Consider the following 27989-nt stretch of genomic DNA (forward strand, 5'->3'; position numbering starts at 1 on the left):
AGTTGATTATTCTTCTCATATTCGACTGTGATTGGTTAATCTTCTACGACTTAAGATCCTACGACCGCTACGACTTCTATTGTAGACCCCGCATAAAGATTGACCGATTTGCATACGGCCTTACGATTACGACTAAAATTTTTGTACGTGTGATGGCCTTCAAGCTGATTCTAAATTGATCGCATCGCAGCGTCGCAAGCGTTGCGGTCCAATCAACGTCATGCTAGCTCGACTCTGATTGGACTGCAACGCTTGCGACACTGCGATGCGATTAATGTAGAACCAGCTTAATATGCAGTGCAATTCGATGGCATAGCGAATGGTGTAATGTACGTAATATAATATGTACAATACATAATATGTATAAGTAATATGTATAAGTACAATAAATTACTTAATTAAGAATTCTGTGTGTCACCAAATAATCACCCACAAACTAACAATAAACATATATATAATTTCAACGCCTGTACATCTCTGATATTAGGAGAAATTATAAATAAGAGTATATTTATAATTTTTCCTAATAAACTTCGTCAAAATAACAAATTCAAGTGTATAATATTATTTTAGAAAAACACTATTACTAGTGTAATCAACGACCACTAACCTCAGGGTGATATTACATGAGTGCGGAAACGCGCAACCAATCAGTAATCGGTGAAACGCGAAACCATAACAGCGGATTGCTTCTGATTGGTTACGCGTTTCCGCATTTCCGCGTTTCCGCGCTCATGTAATAGCACCCTCATATCTGTCACAATATCCGTTCTGACGCCAATTGGCGTCGCAATGCCCAAATTCGCACGTATTGATGCCAGCCAATCATGGAGTAGCAGGTCACATGACTAAGTTGACGATCTCTCTCCTAGAAGTTCTTTAGACCATAGTGGAATTAAAAAGGTAAACCAAGAGGTTTGTTCGCGTCACGAGTTTCAACATGCTTTAACATGCTCCTACCATAGCTCCTACTCACTCTATCAAGCGCATTGGAGTGAGTAAGAACTATAGTAGGCACATGTTGGAGCATGTTGGAGCATGCGACGCGAACATACCTATGGTGATGGATGCGCAGTAGGTTGAAAGTAGTGGGGGGGATCTGTTAACCAATCAAGTTTTGAGCAAATTTGAAGAGAGGCATATAACTCGTTCACGCTGCAAAAAAGCTCAATTTCTAGTTGGTCGAGATCTCAGATCATGTGACGGGTCCTCCGCCATTATGCGAGTTGGTTCACCTTTCTAAAGCCTTGTGTCCACGATGCTAGAAATTGGTCCGAGATCTCGGAGAGAGAAAGAATTAACCAATCACATTTAAACAATTTAGTCACATGATCAATGCGATTGGTCAATTCTTTCTTCATCCGAGATCTCGGACGGATTTCTAGCATCGTGGACACTGGGCTTAATTCCACCATGCGCGATCCGTATTTAAAGACGAAATCCATAGTACGGTCTTATAGCGTACCCCTCTTTTGACGTCGGCTTATTTCGCCGAGACTCGCTAACATTCGGCTACTTCGCCTCTTTCATATTTATCAACGGTTCTCATCTCATATCTGTTTTGGTCTGTTTACGGCACTTTACAGCAAAGTTACGTTTTTAAAAATGAGTTTTTGCGTTGTTTTTAAGTGCAAAAATCGGACTAGCAAAAAAAACGAGGACCAGTTAGAGATGGAAAGAATTTTGAAACAAAAAATTGAGAACCACTGATCACTATATGATAGTCACGTGGGTAGTCATGTGAGAGCCGAACATATTCGAGCCGAACATCACGACGAAACTAGTCGAAGTCAAAAGACACCCTCTCGGGCTCTCGCTGCGATTATCGCCTACCCCTCGTAGAAAGGCTCCGTCTAATATGCCCGTATTCATAGTCAGGCCTTATATTTAAGGCTTCCTTAAATTTATCTTTAGATACTTTACGAATTATTTCATTGGCTATTGAGCATCTAAAGATAAATGTAAGGAAGCCTTAAGTACAAGGGCATATATGTCGTTGGGTGCATTCAGTACTACAATCGCTCACTTAGCGCTCAGAGAGCGCTTGCATCTCATTGGCATATTCCGTTAGAACTAAAAATATAGATCAAATAGATAGAAGAGCTCACTGAGCCCTCAGTGAGCGGTCGTGGTACTGAATGCACCCTTTGATTCTCTCTGTTTCTGGCCGGATTCTGCATGAGGATTCGGGCTTAGAGTTGGAGGTTATTAAATGGCGATATTCATGTTTGATGTGTGGAGATAATGCTATCACTTGTCATCAGTTAACACAGTGAAACGTAAGGAATTAGTGTATTTTTACGGAAATCGGGTCATCCAAGAAAACAAGTAGCGAGCAAACTAGTTACGTGGGAAACGTATTGGTGAAGGTCATATATGTCGTATTACAAAACGAAGAATCGCCTCGACGAACCGACTGCAGCCACATCATCTGGCCTTGATGAAAATACACAATCAGCTGTCCCTACCGCTTGCTGTTTATATACCTTCCGATAACAATTCATTTTATAAATTCATCTTTCCGTTCGTCAGTTATATTCTAATCAATCTTAACATATCATCGATTGTCAGAGAAGAGACTCGACAAATGATTTATTAAACTTAAATCGCTCGTGATTGTAGTTTGATGAAAATTATATTTATTCCTGCCATCTGACTGAAGTGACAGGTGTGTAACTAAAACCCGCAAGTTTTTCATCGGATTTGATGCAATGTGATATGTGTTATCAATCTGATTGAAAGACGATAATGTTCCATGGAGAAATATATATAGAAATAAGCAAAAAGGAAAAGACGGAAAAAAGTCTTGAGGGAATGGTACGCATTTCCGTTGATACTTTCCATAATGATGAAATCGTTGAATTGATATAGATTAGTTGGAAAAATTTTTGGTGGACCATGTGCGCTATTAGGAGTTTGCGATCTTGACAAAAGAGAATTTAAATTTTTTTTTGGCAAACAATGGCTTGTGATGCTCTTATTTGGGGACTATTGTTTGTGGGTTGCAGCATACAGACATTATGGGCTATATCTGAAGATAATCCATCAGAATATATGAATAAGGAAGAGAGAGAAGCTTTAAAGTATATATATTGTTTACTTACTTTATGATTAAATCTTTATTTTATCTGGATTATACGTTTCGTAATTGTATTATTATATCTTATAGAGAAGAAGCAAGGGATATGTTTTATCATGCGTACAATGCATATATGGTAAGTAATACCTGATATATTATATTCTTGATTTATATGATTAATAATTCTTGGTTGATAAATGTAATATATCTCGTGCATATACATGTAAATAGCTCAATTAGAAATAGCTTCAAGTCTGTATTTGAGATGAAAGAATTTTATAAAAATTAGTATTTTAAATTTTTGTATTTTGAACAAAAAGAAGTTATTCTTTTACAGAGTCATATAAACAAGCAAAATACTTGAAGGCTGGTATTCATAATCTATTCTTATTTTAAAACTATCTTAAGTAATGTCTTAAGATGATAATATGGCTCTCTAATTGGTTCATGACTGTCTTGAGTCCGTTTTAAGACAGTCTTAAATAGGGATGCACCGGATCATAAAATTATCAAATATCGGATATCCCGTATCATATTCTTTTCAGATATTTGATCAGATATCCAATAGGGTCATTATTCAATTGAACTAACTAGATATCAGATAATTCCTTGGATGTATCTGGAAAATACCTTTTAAAAAAAAGAGGCAACACGAAAAGAAAAAAAGGAAAGATCATCTGCAAAAAATTCAGCTGCAAAGAATAAAATTCTGCATTAGTGATGTAAACAATAATAGTAAAGTAACGCAATATAAATTTTCAATCGGATATATTACCGGATACTAATGATTTCCGGCTATCTGGCTGAATAGGGTTAGATAATGCCAGATACCAGATATTCCCTGGATATCTGGTGCATCCCTATAGTTTTAAACATAAGAATCGGCTATGAATATCGGCTGAAAATGTTGCTATAATTTTTTCAAGGATAATGCATATCCTGCTGATGAACTGATGCCATTAAGCTGTAAAGGACGATATAGAGGCTCTGAACCTAATAGGGGTGATATAGATTCTACATTGGGAAAGTAAGAAGTTAAACGTTCGTCTGTATTTTAATTTAATTGTAATATATATATACATTTACACACGAAGAACTTGTGTTGGCTCACATAGGCTTATTCACTGTATCATCATTATAGGTCGATTAGTAAGAAGTTAAATTGTACATAAAAATATCTATATAAAATTATAATTGTATTTTTGTAAGCTTTATGCTTTTGTTAGATTCTTGATAATTATTCATGTTGCTAGAATTATAACTTAATTTGTGTATTATCATTGCAGTTTTTCACTTACTTTGGTAGATACATTGGATACATTAGTGGTAAGTTATAACGAGTACTATGTAATATATCACGTAGAACAAATTCTATTTATATATTAGTATTTTATGTATATTAGGTACTGGGAGATTTGGAAGAATTCGAGAATGCAGTCAAACTTGTTGCTAGAGATGTAAGCTTTGATACAGATGTTATTGTTTCTTTATTTGAAACAAATATTAGAATGCTTGGGTGAGTGAAATCATTACAGTCAAAATCATTTACATATATTTATTAAAAAATATATTTATAAACATTTTTTTATTATAAAATGTTTAATTTTCATATTAAATGTCATATAACTGTTTTTTTAGAGGTCTTCTTAGTGGTCATATATTAGCTGAATATCTGCAACAGAGAGCTGATATAATGCCATGGTATAGAGGAGAACTTTTGGACTTGGCTAAAGAGTTAGGTTATAGATTTTTACCTGCATTTAACACAACTACTGGAATACCATATGGCAGAGTAAGTTTAATACACAATAATATGGAATATATTTTGTTTGAATATTATCATGCTTCTATATTTTTGCATTTAAAGTTGACTTTAAACAATGTATAATTTGTATAAGAATTTAGGATGGAATTCTATTTATAATCGAATTATATATATGTATATGTGTGTGTGTATGTGTGTGTGTGCATTTGTACAATTTTTCGAATGTTTTTCATATTATGGCTTTCACATTCTGATATACACTGTCAGTACTGAAAATCTGTAGTATGCGTAACGTAAACTATAGATTTTCAGTGCTGGTAGTGTATATTGGAACGCAGTCCACATAGGACAACAATTGTTGCAATTGTACACACGTGCGTGCATGCAAAAGTGGTTAGAATAAATCTTTTTTTGTGCGAATATAAATTAATATTGCTAGACATATTGTGAAAGATTCTCAGCATATCCTAATAAATGGGTATAGTCTTCACAGAAGCTTAAAAGATTATTTAAAAAAATACGCGTATTAAAGACCGTAAATCAAGCGTGTGTTTAATTCGAATATTTATTAACACTTTTTAGGCTGTCACGGGTGATATCTTCGAGTCTTTATTAATATCTGAAAATTGTTAAGACATTTGCAATGAGACAACGATATATTGGCAACGATATATTCATGTATTAACAATGATGTATTCAGTGGTTGTCATTAGCAGTTCTTTCGAAATAAATCTACGTCTTACAATTTCGGCCATTATTGATATTCATTTTATCACAAACTGGTTATATATACAATATCTTCGTTAAAAATGATCAAAATTTAAATATAAAAAAAGGGTTTTAAAGCTTGAAATCTCTACTTTCGAATGGTTACTATATTTTTTTAATTTATGTTAATTTTGTAATTTCTATATATAGAAAACTACGAGCTGAAAAAAAGGGAAATTTTTCTTCTCACTGTGGGTCTGTCACGTGCCAAAAAAATTGCGAAAATTTTCGACTATCTATATCGTGAAAATTTAGAGTTTTCCTTACAAAATCGTTTTTTAAAAATGTTCCTACAATTTTTTGTTCTTGAGTTATTCGCGAGTTAAGTAAAAAGGAGCGTTCTGATTTTGATTGCTCATAACTCTATTAAAAATTATCGTACTGTAATTTAAAAAAAAACAGATTCTTAAAGCTGAAATGTTGCTCTATCGAATAGTATCATGCTAAATTTTTTAAATGTAAAATATATAGAAATTTGAGTTAAAAATGTGATATTACTATCCTTATAACCATTGCGCGATGGAAAAAAGGACAATATCATATTTTTAACTCAAATGTACATATATTCTATTTTTTTCAATTGTCAATTACACCACTTGATGGAGCAACATTTTAGCTTTAAGAATATGTTTTATTAATTACAATACGCGATTATTTTTAACGAAGTTATGAGCAATCAGAATGCTCTTGTATTTAATCCGCGTGTAACTTGATAATAAAACGTCCTAGGAACCTTTTTTTAAAAACAAACTTTTAGGAAAAAATTTTAAGCTTACAATTAGTTTCGACAGATAGTCGAAAATTTCGCAACAAATATATTCTCTATATAATTTTGATCTAACAAAATTTTACAGAACTTTTTTTCCAACCTAATATATACAATAAAATATTTGTTGAAATCTCAAACAAACTGTGATTAAACATTATGCACATATTAGAAATGATATTAAATAAATTATAGAAAAAATTCGGTCCGTGATCGAACAACTTGTACAAAGATATAGAACAATTTTTTTAATCAATACATTTATTAAAAATCTAAAGGTATGTTTCGTGACCACAGGTCCTTCAGCATGTATTTAAAAAATATAAATTAAATAAAATCGCAAAGTTTATTTATCAAACATGATTATAAATATAAGTCAATGATAATGAGGAGTCAAGATTCTTGAAAGTTTTGTTCCATTCGAAGACAATGCTATAAATTTTAAGGAGATTTTCGCGCTACTTCCTAGTCAATAGATAGTTTATTCATAATAATATATAAAACAAAATAATGGAATAAAAAGATTATCAACAATATCTTATGCCATCATACATAATTATTGTTAATTTTACATATTACTAAATATTTTCAAAATAAAAGTTGTGAGGTGCTTATTTGGTGTATACGCCGTATGAAAAAAGCTAGAATATAAATTTCTTGTAAACTGTACGGTTAGTTTAAATGAAACTTTACGAGAACAAACTTAAGTATTTACCTTATAATTATAACGATTTTTAAATTGCTGTCTTATACAGCAAGTGTCTTATAAAGAAAGTGTCTCAATTTAAAAGAGAATAACTATAAAATAAGGTTATACCTTCAACTTTTAATGTAAAATTCTATAAATTTAGAATTAAATATCTTCAAAATGGTACGGTAAAAGTCAATGAAATTTTTTCTAGATATTATTGATATTAACTTTTGCATTACATGTATATTATAGACATGTCTTATATTTCATCAAACGCGAGAACCTCCTTAAATTTTGTTGTATCAAAAACTCTATTACTCGTCAAAGTACATCGAATAGGCTATTCAGAACTTCGGTGCTAATGTTGGATGTGAAGTTAGCACCCCATTTTGCGAAGTCTATTTTTTTCATGGGCGGAACTCTTTCTAAAAATCATCAGGAACTCTTCCTCTTGTTCGAAAGAATCCAGAATTCTTATCAGAATTCCGATTTCGAAGCATGGGAATGTCAACTTCACACACCCATGAAATTATATGATTTTTTTACATAATATGATTTCTCTAATTATTTTTCATATATAAACCTAAATACTTTTATGAACAGAATAGGAAGATGAATCAATCGGTATAAGAAAAACACGTAGTTGTTTATTTAAAAAATTATCCATTTTGTCTCTCTATATATATTTTTTTAAACCAGCTATATATTTTTTTTTACCAATTAATTCATCTCCTTATTTTTCTAAATGGAATTATGAACACAATAAGGAGATGAATTAATTGGTAAAAAAAAATATATAGCTGGTTTAAAAAAATATATATAGACAAAATGGATAATTAAGGAGATGAATTGGTACAACAAAAAGTGACCTTCATATCTTTTTGATCAAAATATGTCTTCTTCGAAATCACTTCGGTTTCATCCGAAACATTTTTCAGTATCTTCCATATTCTTCGAGAATTTTCAAGGTTTCCATATTTTTTTGTCATCCTGTATTGAGATTCTATCGCAATTACAAATTTAAAATCTCCTGATTTTTTAATATGATCAGCAGTGCCATATTAGTACTAGAGACTAATCTAGACTATATCCAGGGGCGGCAAGTTTAGGGGGGGGGGGCGGCATTTTTTGAAAAGAAGTTCTAAAAAAATATTTTTGCCACGTGAATGATTGAGCAAATTTTCCATCGATCACTGGAGGTTTGTTCGCGTCGCATGTTCCAATATGCTCCTATTATAGCTTCTACTCACTCCAACAAGCACATTGGGTCAAAAAAACGTATACAGTGTGTAACTAAAATAACATATATGGAACCATGAGATACAGGACAAGAATCCAAGTAGAAAAGTCCTGAGTCATTTTTTGAGCTGAGCTTTCGGTTTGTTGTCATACGATGTTAAAGTTATCGTATTAGCGGCCGTCTATAGAGGGAAAGCAGGGACGTAGCAAGGCGGAGCTGACGAATACGCGGCGGGAGGAGAACGACGGTGAGCAGCGAAACGGTGTAATTATCAATCTCCCTCCCCCCCCCTCTCTCTTTCTCTCCACTTTGTTTAAAGAAATCTTAAAGATCAGAAAATGCACAGCTATAATAAATGATTTAGTGTTTTCGTAATAAATTATCGGATGGATTTAATAGATGGAGTCACTTTGAACACTTATTATAATTTTAATGAAATAAATAATCGATTAGTTTACACTAAATCGATAATTGAGGGGATTGGCGGAATAAAGGCACAATTCTACTTAGGCCCTTTTTCCGGAGATTAGTGCAAATAAACAAGGAATTGGTGTTGCTTATATTAGTTAAATATGAACATGTTTCGATTGTCCTGGGGTGGTGAAAATGATATAATCTATGGAAAAAGAGCATAAATGATTTAAAATCATTATTTTTACCAGAGACTGAACGAAAATGGTACAACAATAATGTGTTTTCATTTAACATATTTATGTTAAAAAATCTTACGAAAACTCATCAGATGATGTGATTGAACATTATTTCAATTTATTTTGTACAAATAAAAGTAAAATGTATTTCATATTCATTTTATATTTCTTCTAGAAGAATGTGAAAATAAAAAAACATTTCTGCAGTTCGTAGTCTTTTCTTTCTGTCTATTCTTACAATATTATAATCAACATTCGGGAAAAGGGACTAAGTGTATTTTTTAAATTGCAAACAACTTTTTAAATATTGATCATAATAGAAAAATATTATAACATATAACTTCTCAAAGACATTATACTATAAATATACATTTAATACTGTTCCCATTTGTGGTATAATAAAAAAGTAACAAGTTATTTTAATTTTTATCAAAATCAAGATTTTGTAATTAAGCCTTTATTCCGCCAATCCTCTCAATTTATTACGAAAACATCAAATCATTTATTTTAGCTATGCACCTTCTGATATTTAAAATTTCTTTAAACAAGGTGTAGAGAGAGAGAGAAGGAGAGGGAGATAGATAGATAAAAGCGTGTATACATATACAGTGTTCTTAAAAAGTCCAAAAACGGTCAAATGTCTCGAAAACGAAGTATTTTTGAAAAAAATTTTTTGGACAAAAGTTGTAGAATTTAAAAAGATCTATTTACTGTTCATATTCGTTTGACCTTGGGTGACGTCGTCAAGGCCAGCAGTGGAATTCTGTAACTCGTTATGCAATCGTTATGTGCTCGTAATGACAGCCGCGCAGATATTTTGTATGATAAAAAAGCTGCGCAACTGTCGTTATGAATTCATAACTGCAGGTCAAAGTCACATCGCTTTTTGTTTAAACGAAACACCCTATTTTTTATTGCCGAATCTAATAGCTGACCTCGTAAGCTTTCCAAAACACTTTAATAGGCTTTTTTTTTTAATCAGTACTTATTGAGTTATCAGGCTTAAAAGTTATAGTACCACCGGCATTAGAGCACTACCCAAGGTGTTCGACCGACGGTTAAAACCTCTTGAATGTTGTTCAGGGTCATACCCTGGATAATATTTATTAAGATCAAGATTGGAGGTTGCTCCTCTTATTTTCATTTTTGCACTAAAAGTTCATTTTTACGTATAGTTTTCGAACTTTTTGAGGACTCTATATATTATATATGTATACATACATATTTTATATTTTATATGTATACATATATACAGGGTGGGGCAGTAACTCTGTCCACTTAGAATATTTCTGCTATTTTTATAGATATGAAATAATATATTTATTGAAGTTGTATATAGCATCAAGAGAGGTACAATATACTACTAATAGTTTTTATATAAGTAGAGGCGCTTTGGGGAGATTTCAAGATCATCTCCACTTTTTTAAATGGAATTGTATGATTGTTTTTACACAATATGATCCCTCTAATTATTCTGCATATAAAAGTATTAAGATAATGAATATAAAAAAAAAACCTATAATTTACGAGATATTTTATACTTTATTCTGGCATATATTGACATAAAATATTAAATAACTCGTAAACTGTTAATGTTTTTATAATCGTACCTTAATACTTTTATGAACAGAATAATGAGATGAATCAATTGGTGGAAGGAAAACACATAGTTGCTTATTTAAAAAATTATCTTTTTTGAATATATGATACATATTTTTTTTAAAGCAACTATGTATTTTCTTTCGACCAATTGATTTATCTCATATTATTCTATTCATAAAAGTACGATTATAAAATTTTTCTATATTGCGATCTCTCTTTAAATCGTCCTTTTGTTAATTCACTAGTATTGTTAATTTAGTAGCATGTATGTTATATATCATATATTTTATATATATATATATATTGTTGACTTATTCGAATGTTGACCTTCGTTAGAAGCGTTTTACGTCTTGTCAATTAAAATATGAAAACTCAGCGGATTTTTGTTTCTTAAATTTTGGACAAGTATGGCTATGCGGGTGAGTGCTTTACTTTCTTTTCTTTCATGCATTTTTGGCAATGTCTTTTTCTTTGACACAGAATTTCATCAGTTAGTTCTTTGCCACTGGACTTATCAACCACGTGTCAATGCAACTGAGGATGAGATTGAACCGTCACCCACCCGTTTGGCCATATAGAAGTACGGATGTAATACTTGTATACTTAACACACTGAAGATGGCTCGAAATAAAGCCGAAACGTCTGTATCATTATTACTTATTAATTAAATTAGAAATTTGATAACTGTCTTCGCACCAATTACCGCATTAAAACTCTCAGTCCTTTTTATCGTATTTGACATTATCGAGCGTTATTCTTTGTTTTTACAATTATAAAAAATTAATAATTTACGAGTTATTTAATATTTTATGTCAATATATGCCAGAATAAAGTATAAAATATCTCGTAAACTAAAGGTTTTTTATATCACTATCTTAATTACTTTCATATGCAAAATAATTAGAGGAATCATGTTGTTTAAAAAACCGAATGAATATTGCAAAGGTTCGTGAAATCTCTTTATTAACAAGAGAAAAATAAAAGGCATATACCACGTTTTATTTTTCTCTTGTTTTTAAATTTTGACCACGTATTGACATTTAATGCTCTTTATTAACATTTACTGCGGTATTCTTAAGGGGGTATTCTGGTCTAGAAGCCGAATTTTAAGCCATTTTTGCGAATTTTTTATAAATATATAAAGTTTTTTGAAACGGGGTTTTTTCCTAACATTTATACATAATATTTAAAATATTAAAATATTTTCAGAATTTTTTAATTAAAAAATAACTATAAATATGCGCTGTATAAAATATTAAATAAAGTGGTGAAAAAAAAAGTAGGTCCATGTGTGGCTCCCATGGTTTTAGCTCTTCTGCTTATCTGAAACAAAAAAATCAAAGAAATTCTTAATTAGTATGAGTTATAGAAGGTACCAAAACGAAAAAAATACTGAAAATTAAAAAATTACGTCATGTCGAAAATTAAGTTTCGATTTTTGTCATTTTTTTCACCAAAATGGTTGTAAAAATTACAAAAAAATATATTTCGACTTGATCATGGTAGGAACTATAGACATTTATGTGCTGAAGATGTGTGCACATGCCCGACTCGATTGGTCAACTGGTTTTCGAGATATCATAGGAGCCAATTTGAAAAATGTGGTTTCGAAAAAAACACGTTTAAAGTTTATCATACTGATTATATAGAGATAATTTTACTGACGATCAGTCAGCTAGTCCGGAGCCATAGAGTAAACCTTCCTTTTGCTCATAGAATCCTGCAAAAGTTCTCTCTCTTTCCTGTGACTTGCTTTTTCCTCTTTAGCAAAGTCAGTTGAGCGCCGCTCCGAACGAATGATACGAGCTTCCCGAGAGTTTGCGTACATCTCCGCTTGTTGACCAATAACCATTCCCATTACACTTATAACTTTTAAAATTGGTATAATATATACGAACTCGATTAAATTTCTCATCTATTTTATCCATTTTTAATATTTTGTGTGTAAATAAACAATTTGCGTCCGCTTCTACACAGGAAGATCAAACTGGATTGTTAGACAAATCTTTAGAAAAACTCCACTCCAAATATACGGCCTTCTAAGAATAACGGTTTTCCGACCTTAGCCGAAATAAAAATGTCGATTAACAACGCTTTATTGTGCACCGCGCGGCCCGAGCGTCGAAAACGAGCCGGAGACCGCTCCTTATCAGGTGCTATAACTTTGTTAATTTTGCGAATCGAGCTAATTCCTTATGCAGACATATTTTCTACACCAAATACTTGCAACATATGTAAAAAAAATCGATTTTTTTACCCGCTAGACTAGAACACCCCCATTTAGTCCGATTTAATTGGTGAGGAGTAATGTCGATTGCAAATTCGATACAACGTGATTTATATCAGTAAAAGGGATTTTTGAAATATGTTTGGATATTTAATTTAATTTTAATTTAGTTTATTGCAAAGCTCTATGAAAAAGACTACATGTTAACAGAATAATAGACATAAACATAAAATACGATAAAATAGACTATAGTAGCTTGCAAATGGTTAGGCGTCAGCAAGACTGCTGTTACAAAGCCTACCAGTATCAAAACCAGGACTAAAACGATACAATGAGAGGTGAAGCAATAATTAAAATCATACACGCATGCACGCGCGCGCACGCACGCACACACGCACGCACACGCACATTTATTGGATCTTTAAATATAAACTGGTTTATTAAAACATATATGGTACATTAAGAATTAAAATAGTTTTTCATCGATAAATTCATAGGAAACATTTCGACTGTACTAAATCTTCATCAGTCCACATACGAATAACAAGAAAGAGAAAAAGAAATTATAATAATATATAATAAATTATTATATACGGATTTTATATGTATATAATATCGTATGTTATACGTATTATACATACGTATTATACGTATGAAACTACTTGTAGCTCTAAATTGCCCAATCGCTAAATTGCTCTACCGCTGAAAGAAATAAGATATATAATGTGTCTTAAATTCAATTTCAGCCAAGTGTAACAAATTTTCTGTATGTCTCATAGATAAATTTGAAACATGGCATGAAAGGAGTTCCTGTGGAAGTATCAAGAGAGACATGCACTGCTTGTGCAGGTAGTATGATATTAGAAATGGCCGCTTTATCTCGATTAACAGGTGAACCGATTTTTGAGGTAAAATATTCTATGGATATGACATGATATATGAGGTGTAACAGAGCGACCGTACCAAGCTCATTTCTTGGAAAATGTTTTAAATAAAAATTTTTTTACTTTGAGGGGGATATAAGATGGTATCATTGATTTGACCTTGGGTACCGTTATTAAGAGTAGGACAAGATTACATTGAATTTTTTAAACAAAACCCTCCATTTTTTATTACATGTTCTCGTATCTTACCTTAAGAGCATTTCAAAATATTAATAAAACATTTTTACATTAAATACTTTTCGAGTTACAAGGTTACAGTACTTTACTCGAATGTTACAGTGTTACATGCCACCGGCATTAGCGTTACCCAAGGTGTCCGATCGACGACTAAAACTTCCTAAATGTTGTTCAGTATCATGATATGGATACTATTTGTCAAGATCAAAGTCATTGGAGGTTGTTCTTTTTATCTTCATTTTTATGTAAAAATAAATTTTTAGTGCAAAAATGAAAATAAGAGGAACAGCCTCCAGTTGCTTTGACAGATGGCATTCATGATACTGAATAACATTTAAGAGGTTTTAGCCGTTGATCTGACATCTTGGATAATGCTAATGCCGGTGGTACTGTAACTTTCAAGCCTTATAAGTCGAAAAGTACTTAATGAAAAAATATTTTATTGTAGTGTGTTTTAAAAAGCTCTCGAGACAAGCTACGAGAATATGCAATGAAAAATGAGGAGTTTCATTAAAAAAATTCAACGTGTCTTTGCCCTGACCTTGATAATGCTACTCAAGGTTGAACTAATGGTACCATCTTATGCCTTCTTTGAAGTAAAAAAAACTTTCGTCTAAAACATTTTTCAAGAAAGAAGATTAGTCTGATACGATCGCTCTGTTACACTTTGGAAGCGTTCCACTTAACGTTCGCGACGCTTGCGAGCATTTCATCCTTTAATCTTTAGGCTGTCGGTATTTTTTCATTAGTGGTTTTTTTCTCGAAAATTTTTCTTTATAAATAACATACACATGGCGCAGAATATCGAGATTTGTGCAGAGCCACAAAAATGGCTTTCCCGGCAAGGTATGATCGAATAAAAAAAATTTTTATTTTCTGAAAAATAGTGTATTTTATGGTTTTTGGTAGAGGAGAAAGTGATATTATGGCACCCCAGTTACATTTTACACAATAACTTGGTTAAAAATTAATATTTAAGTTTAAAACTTGACAATTACATTCGTTCTTGAATCGATTCTGAACTCAAAGTTACAAAATATTTATTATTTAGGACATTAAACTTAATAAAAATACGGCGACATTGCATAATGACTCGAAGAAAAATATGGGTGGTAATATGTGTGGCCTACCATAAAAATAGCCTTAAAAAATTAGTTGTATTTAGGAAACAGTATTTGGTCACAAAATTAACAAAAAAGTAAAACATTTTAAAATGTATGCAAATAAATGTATATACATTCACATAATTTCTGCATATAAGATGCTCAGTACTAAAAATTTCAATACTAAAAATAGTATACATGTAACATAAACTATAGACTAATAATACAGCTACAATCGATTAAATAATTATTTTAATATGAAAACCTCAAAAAAGAGATCGTGAATAATCATATCCATAGAGGGCCACATTAGCAAAATGACATGCTATTGTTTAAATTTCCATAACTCAAAATATATACAGTCAAATAAAATGTTAAATAGCAAATAACACACTCAAAAATACATATATTCATATGATGATACGCTCAAGTTTAAGAAAAAATGAGGGGAAGTAGGTAATTAAATGCTAAAATGTACCTCAGAAACGTTTCGAAATATTTGAAAGTAAAAATGCGTTATAATAAGTGCTGGTTATTGAGTATTGGTATTAGCGTCATGTAACGGCGAGCTACTGAACAAATAATTCCATAAGTAATCATTAGGATTCGTTATATAATAGCGGAGATATTAAGGGAGACCACAATATATACTGGCCGTAATATCACCTTCTCCTCTATCACTGATTCCAATTCTGAGCATAGATTTATGAAACCTCGAGCCTTAAAACATGTGTGAGTTGGCCCCGCACTTTTCGAATTTTATAATTTTTTTAATTGTGCTGTGTTGTGCTACGTTTGTGCCGATTTGAGCCGCAAACTGCAGCTCAATAACAAAGCGTTTTTCAAAAAAAAAAAAAAAAAAAAAAAACACTAATATTTAGGAATGAAAAACTTCAAACTCGTGTAATTTGCGAACGGTGTGAGATAATCGAATTCTGCAAGTTGTGCTGAATTATGCTACACAAAATCTACGAAGCACATGCATAAAAAGTTTAGAAGTTTAAGGTAAAATTTTTTGAAAAAGTGAGGGGCAAATAAAAAATTCGACATTTTTAGATTTCTTTCATTTGTGCCGGATTGTGCTACAACAGTACAACTTTTCCTAATAGCAAAATTTCCTCAGATCAACAGATTTCGCGAAGATCAACAGATATCGTCAAAGTTATGAATCAGTCGTTGGAATTTTTTAGGAATGAAAAATTTCAAACTCGTGTAACTTGCGAACGGTGTGAGATAATCGAACTCTGCGAGTTTTTCTTTAAGTTTTTCATTCCTAAATGTATGGCTAGCAATTTTTTTTTTAACGCTTCATGTTATTGAGCCGCGGTTTACGGCACAAATCGACACAAACGTAACACAACACAGCGCAATTAAAAAATTTACAAAATTCGAAAAGTGCGGGACCAACTTCACACACGTAGCCCTATAAACGTAATATTGACAACATAAATCAGAGCTGTCCAAGGGTGCGTTCCGTTTCTTGCATGATGCGCATAGAAGAGCATAGAAGTTCGTTCCGTTTCTCTTCATGCACACTCGCTGCATGGATGATTCAACCTACCACCAATTGCATAACCAAATGAATATAAACGTATAGACTCATGCAGAGAACTTTTCTTTAGCATTACCCAGAGCTAACGACTTGGACGTAGAAAGTTTGTAGCTCTCTTTTGACTTTTCTGTTTTGTTTAATTTTTTGTAATTTTCTTATTTTTTTGTTTTATAATTTTTTTTTACTTGTTTAAATTTTTTAATTTTTTTTGTATATTTTTCAGTATTTATATTTTTTTATATATTTAAGGCAACGTACACACATATGTGTTTAATACAATTAGTATTTAAAATACCATAAAAAGTGGTGGTATTTTAACCCACACTCAAGAACTATAAAAATGGCTTTCTAAAGTTTTCGACAGTCTAAAGGTTAATATTTGAAAACAATAAGAATGAAACGATGCTCGCGAGTGTTGCAAACGTTAGGTGGAATGTACCATTTGTATATAATTGATAATGATTGTTGATTAGAACTAAAATGACAAGTATTGCTTCATTAGGAAAAAGCACAAAAAGCTATGGACGTTTTATGGCGTATGAGACATCGTGGTACAGACTTAATGGGATCTGTGTTGAATGTTAATTCTGGAGATTGGGTACGAAGAGATTCCGGAGTCGGCGCTGGCATAGACTCTTATTATGAATATTGTCTTAAGGCATATATTTTACTCGGTAATTATGTATATTTTATGTATATGTGTAGATAGCTAAATTATCAAATACACTTCCCAATAGATATAAAACAAGATATTAAAAAAAAAGAAAAATCATTTTTCGAGAGATATATATAATACGTTTAATAAATTTTTTATAGTGTCACACATTTATCTTACATTAATGTACAAAATAATGAATAAATTAATTGGTATAAAAAGAACATAGTCTACGTTTACACAATATGATTCCTCTAATTATTCTGTATATAAAAGTATTAAGTGATATAAAAAAGTATTAGTGATATAAAAAAACTAATAATTTACGAGATATTTTATACTTTATTCTAGCATATATTGACGTAAAATATTGGTCTCGTAAACTATTGGTTTTTCTTAATATATCACTACCTTAATACTTTTATATGCAAAATAATTAGAGGAATCATATTGTGTAAAAGAAATCATACAATTCCATTTAAAAAAGTGGAGGTGACCTTCATACCTTTCTGGAGCCTCCACCTAGAAAAAAACAACATGATCAAAATACGTCCCCCTCGAAACAGGTTCACTTTCATTTGAAACATTTTTTTTATATCATCAAAAATAAGCGAGATATTTCAGATGATCGATTTAAGTGGACCACCCTTGTATACATATGTATATACTTATTTTAACCCTTTGTGTATATAAGAGTGGGAAATATATTTCCTTATACCTTTGTTTTCATTGTTATGATGTAATGTTCACAGTTTAATGAAACCAATTATGATTTCATATTTTTCTGGTACATTAATACTTTTTTTACACATTTTCCACGGTCTTTATTTTGAGTATTCATTTCTCTAATTATTTATAAAGAAATAAAATTTAAAAAAAGCGATTTTTACCAAAATGTGGTTTCTTGGAAAGATAAGAAGCTGAACATTTTACTAAATATTCTTCACATATCAAAATATAATCTATTTTTTCAGAATTTTATAAAATTTTTAGATTTTTTATTAAAAAAAGTTTATTGTGTGAAGATAAAAATTACATTAGATATGTTACAAATTTTTTGAATTTTTATCATAAAGGATTGTTTCTTAGTAAATAGGATGTGCTGAATATGAATATAACATAAAGAATTGTCTATCAAAGTTTCCGAGAAAGAAGGAGTTGAAACCTTAAAACACTAATTTACCATGGCAGCCGTATCGGATCTGCCATTTAGGATTTTGTAAATCTCACTTCAGATTTGTATTGTATTGTCAGCGACTCGAAAAAAATTGCAAGATTTCAAAACTTCGTCTACATTGAAAAAAGTGTGCCACACAAATGATTAAAATTATACATTTCATTTTCTGTCATTAATCAATTTATGTTATTGTCGTCTGTATAAAAATATCAAATTTAAATCATGAATAAAATGTTTATTTTACAATTTGTGTATGTGTATATATAAGGCGTCTGTATATATTTTACATTATATACAGGTGATGAAAAATACTTAGGCCGTTTTAATAAGCATTACCAAGCCGTAATGAAGTATGTTAGTCAGGGGCCCATGTTATTGGACGTACATATGCATAGACCAAATACCAACTCCAAAAATTTCATGGACGCTTTATTGGCCTTTTGGCCAGGTCTGCAGGTATACCATTAATTTTGCTTTTACAGGATTGCCACAGAAAATTAATTTTGAAAGTCCCTGACTTCCAGGACTTTTCCATGACCAATATCAAATATAACATTGTTAAATGTTAACATTTTGAAACGAGAAAATTGTAAGAAAGCTATATTATTAAAAACAACATGCATTTAGAAGCTTAGCAGCATAATGAAATCTTGGATACAAATTCATACCAACAAAAAATAAATGAATAATGGAAAAAATGCAGTTATAACGGAAAAGGATGATTAAATGAAAATACTGAATAATAAATTTTAATATTATTTTATTAAAATTATTTTGTGTGTGCGTGTGTGTATGTGATTATTTTATTAATTTTAATTCTATAGTTTGAAGTAAAAAATATATTTAATAAAATATTTATCTTAATTATAACAAAATTTAATTAAAGTGAATTAAGTTTCGTATTAAACTATATATGGAAATTAAAATAAAAAATAAACTTGACATTGAGAGATATCTAACTTCTACACTTATAAAAAAGGAATTACATTTCTTTTAACATAATAACTGATACATGCCCTAGTATATGTATATATAGTTTGCAAAACTGACTAAGAAAATCAGTATTTGACTATAAATATTAGATACATTATTTTTAAAAATTATAATAATTATTTGGAATAAAAGCATTTTAAGGGAATTAAGCAACGCTCAAATAAAATTCCAGACTTTTTTATATTTTTCCCTGACTTTTTCAACTTTTACATGACCAATTTACATTTCTATGACTTTTCCCGGTTTTCTTTATTTTCCAGATCTGTGTGGCAATCTTGAAATTTTTTAATTTAAAAAATAGCTTGCATTCATTTCATGTTACAATTTTTTGTAGGTTCTTAAAGGTGACATCAAACCTGCCGTAGAAACGCATGAAATGTTATACCAGGTTATGCAGAGACATAACTTTATACCAGAAGCATTCACTACCGATTTTCAGGTATATATGACACATTACAACTGATAATTATGGCATATGTAAAAAATTATTTGTTACGTTCAAAGAAGTTCCGCTATTTACGAATTATCTCCGTATCTTCATACATCATTAAATGCCAATGTTTCGTGAACATTGCGGAAAATCGCTATAAAAGGGGTATTCTAGCACCATAGGCGTGTTCGAATTCCCACCCAGGTGTTCTCCGGGTATCATATCATTCTTGTTTAACGTTCGATAAATAACAAGGATAGATTGGTGATACCTGGATGGCACTTGAGAAAGCAGACGACCTATTTTAGATCAGGCCACTAAAAAACGAGGCCTGATCTAAAGCTAGGTCGGATCATCTACCAAGTGTTTATAGCATGGGGCCTAAATAATTTAGGTCGAATTTGGGGTATAGACCATGGACTAAGCGCACGGTGTAAATTAGGCCATTGGCTACGTTTACACTGTACAGTTAGATACTAGACTGTATGGCCTATACAATAGGTATCCTTATTTATCTTGTAAGTTAAATAAAAATACCTATCGTATAATTCGTGGACTAAGTACATGGCGTAAACGTAGCCATTGTTTAATTCGCTTACTACTCGTTTTACTGCTTAAGTTTTTTTGTGTGCCTTAACTTCTTTGAAGAAAATATCTGTGGAAGTCTCAAAATTAATCGTTATATTTATTATATCATATTACATAACGTAATTTAAATAATGTCTAAAAATAGGTGCATTGGGGGCATCATCCACTTAGACCAGAATTTTTAGAATCGACCTACTTCTTGTATCGAGCCACAGGTGACCATTATTATTTAGGAGTTGGACGTAAGGTACTCAAAAGTCTGCAAACGTATGCGAGAGTGCCATGCGGTTATGCAGCTGTATCAGATGTTAGAACTAATAAACATGATGACACAATGGATAGCTTTGTATTGTCCGAGACATTTAAATACTTATTTTTATTATTCGTGGAACCAGGCGAATTGGTTTTAGATTTGGACGAATTTATTTTTACCACTGAAGGTCATTTATTGCCGCTCACACTCGCTTCCATCAGGACAAATATTTCATCTGTAAGTATACTGCAATTGATTCGGCAGTACAGTGATGTAAGTTTTACTTTTTTTATTAGGATTTTGAACGCGATATTGTTTATGTGGACGAGTTTGACCGTACTTGCCCGAATAGTTTGCATTTATTTCCGGCAACAGTAAGGCAACCTTTGAGAAATATGGTAGAGGATGTTTGTCCGAGACGATCGGTCAAACGAAGATTAAGCGCATCGCAATTTCAGGTATATTTACATCAAATTCATATTTTTTAACAAAAATCTATTTAAAGATCAAATTTTTTTTCTGCAGGCAAATAATTTGGAACATCTGAAAATGTTGAGTGATATGGGAATAACAACTCTAACGTTAACCGATGGACGAGTTCAACTTTTGCACACATTTTCTAATGTAATTTATCACATTAAACATCATAAATTGTATTTAATATCTTATTATGTTTGGTATATGATACATTATAATAATAGATAGTATAAATAAATTAAATATTCTACGGATGTATATAGTCCCATCAGCCAAACATTAAAAGAAGTTAAAGCTTTCACGGGTATTATCTTCAAAGATACCAGAAAGTTTGCGGATTATCGCCGTGTTTTCATCCATTAATGACATTTCATCTATTAATGGCATTAACAATGGATGAAAAGACGGCGATAAAGCGTATATCTTCTGGTATCTGTATTAAAAAAAGTTATATGAAAAGTGAGAGGTACATAGAAATGTTCAATTTTTTAGGTAGGAGGAATTTTGTTATTTAACAATATAAAAAACTTAATGGAACAACTAATAAATATTTTGAAATTTGAATATTTGAACATTTATTTTCAATATTGAATGAATATTTAAACATTTTATTACAAAAATTGTCCAAATAGGCCGTAGTCTACAAATGATTCGCCATTATAACTTTCAACCTTACATACATTATTGTCAAATATAAAAGCTTCCATTATTCATTGCGTGTACTGAAAATCTGTAGTATACGTAACGTGAACTATAGATTTCCAATACTTGCAGTGAATAATGGAATATAACTAAAGAAAAAAATTTGAAAACCTTTGATAATTCTAAAATTGCATTAGCATTTCTAGTGTTCAAAAATGTTCATTACTTACTGTTCTATTACTTGTTTAATATCTAATTGTTTGATATTATTAAACAATAAAATTCCTCCTACTTCAAAAAATTAAGCGTTTCTAGACTTACATTTATATAAATTTTTTTCATGTTTGATCGAATACATCCTTAGAATATTTGACATTTATTCATTTAAATTATTTAAATTAAACTCTATATATCATAAACTATATTTGTTTAAATAGGCAAAGACACCACAAGATTCGGAGGAAGGATTATTGTTTATGCAAGAAATGGTTGAACTTACCAAGATGCAAATACAACCAGAAACTAAACCGCAAACAGTAACGTTCACAAAACCTAACACAGATCCACCAAAAAAAATTACGTTGTTAGCCGGACCAGCACAGTTTGGACCTGAGTTACAGAATTTCGATAAGATCACTGGAAAAGTGATATTTACATATCCACCCGCAGCTTGCACAGATCTGCTGAACGCGGATAGATTGGCGGGCAAGATAGTAATAATGGATCGTGGAAATTGCATGTTCATAGAGAAGGTACATGTCGCTGCAAAATATTTTTCCAAATCACCTTCCATTAGCTTTAAATTTTCATGTTTAACTCTAGGCGCGGAGAATTCAACAAGCTGGTGCTCTTGCCGGAATAGTATTAGATAACGTAGCGGGTTCGAGTGCAGCAACTTCACCCATGTTTGCAATGTCAGGCGATGGAAAAGAGATCGATGACGTCACAATACCTGTCGTGTTCCTCTTTTTCACAGAGGCAGCTGAACTGATGAAAGCTATTAATATGGCAAATGGCGATCTTACTGTCACACTTGGTAACTATAAAGATTCAAATATCGTACTACAAAATAAACGTGTTATTCTCATGCATTATTTTTTAATTCTTTCATGTTTGGAATCGATTTTTTTAAAGCGAAAACATCGAAATATTATTTTTACATAGGGACAACCCAGGTCACAATTGAACAAGTTTTGATTAGGTGTACCAAAATAATATTTATTATATTCACATTTCTAAATTTCGACGATAAGTTACAGTACGTTTCGACTTTATTTAGTCCTCGTCAGCCGTAAAATTACAATATTATTCCATACATATGATAAAATTAACGATCAACGTAGAACAAAATTATTATGAGGATCATCTCATCTTCAAGTTGCATTAAACAGTATAATACAAACCAAACATGTTATATTTAATCAAAATTGTCAATCGTAGACGATATAATGATGAGTCATGAATCCAAACCAATTCTTCGGTTATTAATAAGAAAGGGCAGTCAGTATGAATAAAAGAAGAGAAGTCAAATGAACAAAATAAGAGAGGTTAAAAAAGACTTATTCGGACAGATATCTCTTTCATTTGTCTAATTATCCCCTCTGTCATAAGATGGGTACAGTATTTAGCTTAGTTGATCAAGTGGTTTTGCTATCACACCCTCGAAAGTTTTATGAAAAGAACTTAGAAATTGTGTATTCAAATTCTTATGAACAATGGATATCCGCTGGAGTTGATATTTAAATTGTTCAATTTGAGGATTAAGAAATTGCTCTCAACAAAAATTCCACCCAAGATCGATGATAACAACGATCATGAAAATACTAATAAAATAATCTCTAATATGAGAAAGAAATTTTTTGTATACTTTCGTACATCCGCAGTCACACAGTCTGCCACATGTATGATTAGCAGATCAGTCTATAATATAGGTTACAGATGCATTAACAAATTAAACAGATTTATAAAAGTGCATAAAAACAAAAAAGAACATGACAATAATAATGTGATCTACAAGATTTGGCGTAACAATTGCGACGCTTCTTATGTGGGACAGACGAAGAGGAATCTCAAAACCTGAATAAATGAGCACATTAACAATATAAAACTTGACTCATCTAAACACTCGGTTGTGGCTGAACATTCCCATACAGCACTAAAAGTTTTCAGAAATATCTCAGAAATATATCAACTGAAAAGCGAAACATTTCATAAAAATCGCGAAATATGTCTGCAACATTTCTGAGACAGCTCTGGAATAGCAAAATGTCCACGATTCTTGCACATGAAACTTTGTTGAAAGATTGATGAAATGTTACAGAAAGAATCTGCAATCTTTTTGAAATATTACCAAAATGTTTTCAGCTATTTTTAGTACTTCAAAAATGATATTTAAATATATACTTGATTGATACTTAAATAATATTTAAATTTATTATGTCGATATAATAAATTTAAGTACTATTTAAGTATCAATCTTGACTCATATACATAATCAATAGTGATTATGTATATGTGCTTATACATGCTTTGTTATATTTCTGGCAAATTTGCTGACAATGTTAGATAATACAAATTCTGTATACAATTTGGTGCCTTTCTGCAATCAAAAATTGTTAACAGGCTCTGTTCAAAATCTGTCTCCGCAAGCTTTGCTATCAGGGATCATATATATCATATTACAACGAAACATAATAAGGATAAAGACCATAATAATTTCAGACTGATAATAATAAATTAAGAAAGGATATCCATCCTTTGTCCACTATTATTGGTAAAAGTATACATTTTGCAAAAATATCTTTGTAAGAGAGACCTTGTAAGAAATGTGTGAGGAACTAGAGGAACTCTCTAAGACAGAACAGTCGCAACACTCTTTAAAAAAATTTCGATGAGAAAAATATAAGAGCCTCTTACTTTAAAATATAAATTCGAATCATATGCATCCTGGAGTTCTCCAGGAGGAAAGAAGAGGAAGAAAGATGAACTGGTGCAAAAGTACAGCTAAAAAGAACAGGCCTATGGGTCTGTGGTTGTGTGTGTGGCTACTGGTTTCGCCAAGCCGCCGTCTGATTCTGTGTCACCACCGTCAACGCAGAGTTTTTGGCTGAGTACTCAAGGGCCTTAAAGAGTTCGCCTGTTAGTTGAAAATCAACTTAGAGTCTTAATTTTTTTATATGATGTAGATAAATACTGTACACAAATAATCCCATAATTTGAGCAATATTGACCGTATAGTTTTCTTGTAATATTATTCTGAAGTTGACCATTTTAAGCATATCGCTTTATGACAGGCGGTCGTTCCGAAGAAGATAATCATCGATTTAATACACACTCAGCCAACTTAGGACTTTGATAAACTAGCATTGACAGATGAAATATCAACAATTGTGTACAAAAAAGAAAAATCGGACTTTACTGTATGGATTTAAAATTTTATTGTCACAAAATTTATCTTTATCGCGCGCATTAGTAGTAACAGACTTGGCAACGCCACAGTGCACAGCTGATACGAAGCCAACTTCATATAACCTAGAATCCATCTCGACGTAAAGAAACAGATATGAAAATAATACAAAATCAGCTTTTACATCGATTCTGAATTTCTCCCATATTATTCGCCATAGCCGGTCACTGCCTGTCACATCACACAGTGCAATGTTGCCAAATATACACTCGACTTCCCGAGTCGTTGACAATCTCATACATTTGTTAATATTCTATACACTAATAATTTACTAAGAATATAGCACGTAAATAGTATCCACAATTCATTACACTAATATTGCATGTGATACGGAATCGCTGTAATGACAATTTATATCAGTTGTATTTTTTACTCCAAAGTAATAGGCGAACCTCTCCTTAAGTCAAATGTATTCAAAGAATTTGTCATTAAAAATCGGTACACGAATTTATCCGGATTTTGAATTAATACTAAATATACAACATTTCTTTCATTATACAAATATATGATTACAGGAATATATTCTTCAAAAGAAGAAATTCAGCTTAAAGCACCTACTGACTTGTCACTGTTCGAACGTTTGAAAGGATCATTAAAATCATTTCTCAGTCGACATGTAACTCAGCAGGTTTGCTGTTTTTTCTTTTGTTCAAAATTTTACATAAGTACTGTTTTATATTTTATATAAAACTTAAAAAAAAATACAAAAATTTTATATATTTATAGGCGACAACTATTACATCAAACTTGGATATGATGATTCCGATTGAATCGCAAGAAAATCAGGAGGACGCTATTGATTTTCATTATTTTCATGCAGAAATTGTCAAAGATTCACTTGGTGGTGAAGTCAGAATTACTGCTGCATCTGAAGCTACAATTATCATCTTGAGACCAGTCTCTACACCGATAGAGGTTTTGTGGCATCAGTTAAAAGAAGTATTCGTTAATCAAATATTTCTCAACACTAAACAAAACAAGGGTATAAGAATCAGAAGTTGTATTTTGGAGAGCTATTACAATTGGGTTAACAAGGCGCGTGGCGTGCTTATGAAAACATCTTTATCATACAAAGTTCGATGGTTCTTAAGTGAGCTGCTGGTGGTCGCGCCAAACTCATCTATTAAAAAGATGGGACAACTACTGGAACCAAACAAGCAGAAACTATTGAAACAATATTTACTTACTAATATGGATACTATGGTGCTGAATTTAAAAACCATAGCTACAAAATTGAAGAATGTAAAATCTGTTAGTCCTGAAATGGAACAACTACTAAAGATTTCGGAATCTGGCATTACACAAGTTGAAAATTATTCATTTCTACGTCATTTGTTAACTGATTTGTTTGATGAAGAAGAAGAGATCATTAATCAGCATGTCGCTCTTTTGGATCGTATTCATGCAGAAGTTCATACTACATATCAAGAAATATTAATTGATGGTGTCCAAAGGCACTTGGAGAAATCGGGAATAGAAGATAGTTCATATTATGACATATTGATTGCCGATTTGCAAAAGAATTTGAAAAATATAGATAAAGAAGAAAATTTACTTAGGAAAACTAAAGAAAACAATTTGGCAGTCGCTGAATTTATTAGTGACAGTAATACAGGTAAATCAGAACTGGAAAGAAAAAACCTTAGAATCTTAAAGAAAATTAAAGAATCAAGCGCTGAAAAGTTAGAGGATTTTGAATATTTCATATTAACGGAAATAGAAAAAGCAGTGAAATATTCTGAGCAAAATGTCTTACAAAAATATGAAGACATAAGCGACGAATCGAAAAATATTATGACAAAAAATAAAAAGGATAAGAATATTATCAAATCCGGCGAAATTACTCTGCACTCTTCTCAAAATCAGAGCGAGAGCGAAATTAAAAAGAATAAAGAAGTTCGAAGTACTTTTCAGAAAGAGATAGATTTTCTTCAAGTAACAAAAGTAGTAGATGTGAAATTTAAAGAAACAACTACAGAGAAAAAGATAGAAAAGTCTTCTGCAGATTCTGCATCGAGTGGTACTAATAAAATTCACATTTTTGATGGGTCTATGGCTAAGGATACATCCAATACAAGGATTACATCTCCCAATAATAAACATATTTTATTACAAGGATTACAAAAAGACATTAGTGATATACGGCATAGTCACAAGACCGATTTAAGAACAAAGTCATCCAGTTGGAAAGATTTTGTTGAAAATAAAATTATATCTACTGATTTACTGGAAGAGTTTAAAAATGCTATGTGGGTTATTAATAAGGAAAAAGTATTTAAAAAGAAACTACAAATGGCAAATACGCTACGTAGTACCACAAAACCTAATAAAATAAAGTATGATGCAAAAAAATACATGAGTAAAGATAAAGCAGCTAAACCAAAATCGCATATAGCTAAACATATCGATAATGATGAATTATAACAATAGTTTTGAAATTTAGACTACAATTATAATTATTATGCAAAAACAGAATTTCCAAAGGCCATAAGGCTACTGCATTATAATTGATATTTTTGCATTGTGATCTAGATGTGCATATAGTCAACACGTTCCGTGTCACACGTATTATCGATGATACACGTTAAACTTTTCATTCAAGTCGCGTATTCCACGGATAGTGCACGATGTGATGACTGCTCTTTACGTATATGCATGACTGTTCTGTGCGTGGGGGTAGTTCGGCACGGAACGTGTTAATTGACCTCTAGAACATCTCTTGTGAAGTGCGCGCGCGCGCGCGC

The 27989-nt window shown here is 31.5% G+C and overlaps 1 protein-coding gene across 2 annotated transcripts; it reads left to right on the forward strand.

Moving 5' to 3' along the window:
* The first annotated feature begins 2134 nt into the window (after window positions 1-2134).
* Window positions 2135-27983, forward strand: Edem2 (ER degradation enhancer, mannosidase alpha-like 2). 2 transcript variants are annotated; one of them, XM_018450361.1, is made up of 17 exons: window positions 2962-3083; window positions 3170-3215; window positions 4006-4106; window positions 4366-4405; window positions 4483-4595; window positions 4718-4871; window positions 13568-13696; window positions 17067-17238; window positions 18695-18852; window positions 19724-19828; window positions 20553-20897; window positions 20957-21118; window positions 21186-21284; window positions 22217-22531; window positions 22602-22815; window positions 25761-25873; window positions 25972-27983. In XM_018450361.1, the coding sequence occupies exons 1-17, from the start codon at window positions 2962-2964 to the stop codon at window positions 27667-27669; spliced, it is 4086 nt and encodes a 1361-aa protein (XP_018305863.1). In that variant the 3' UTR covers window positions 27670-27983. The 2 variants fall into 2 exon arrangements, with proteins under 2 accessions (XP_018305864.1, XP_018305863.1); XM_018450362.1 differs by lacking the exon at window positions 21186-21284 and having other exon boundaries at window positions 2135-3083.
* Window positions 27984-27989: the final 6 nt, after the last annotated feature.

Source organism: Mycetomoellerius zeteki, unplaced genomic scaffold (genome assembly GCF_001594055.1).
Source record: "Mycetomoellerius zeteki isolate Tzet28-1 unplaced genomic scaffold, Tzet1.0 scaffold28, whole genome shotgun sequence".
Classification (NCBI taxonomy): domain Eukaryota; kingdom Metazoa; phylum Arthropoda; class Insecta; order Hymenoptera; family Formicidae; genus Mycetomoellerius; species Mycetomoellerius zeteki.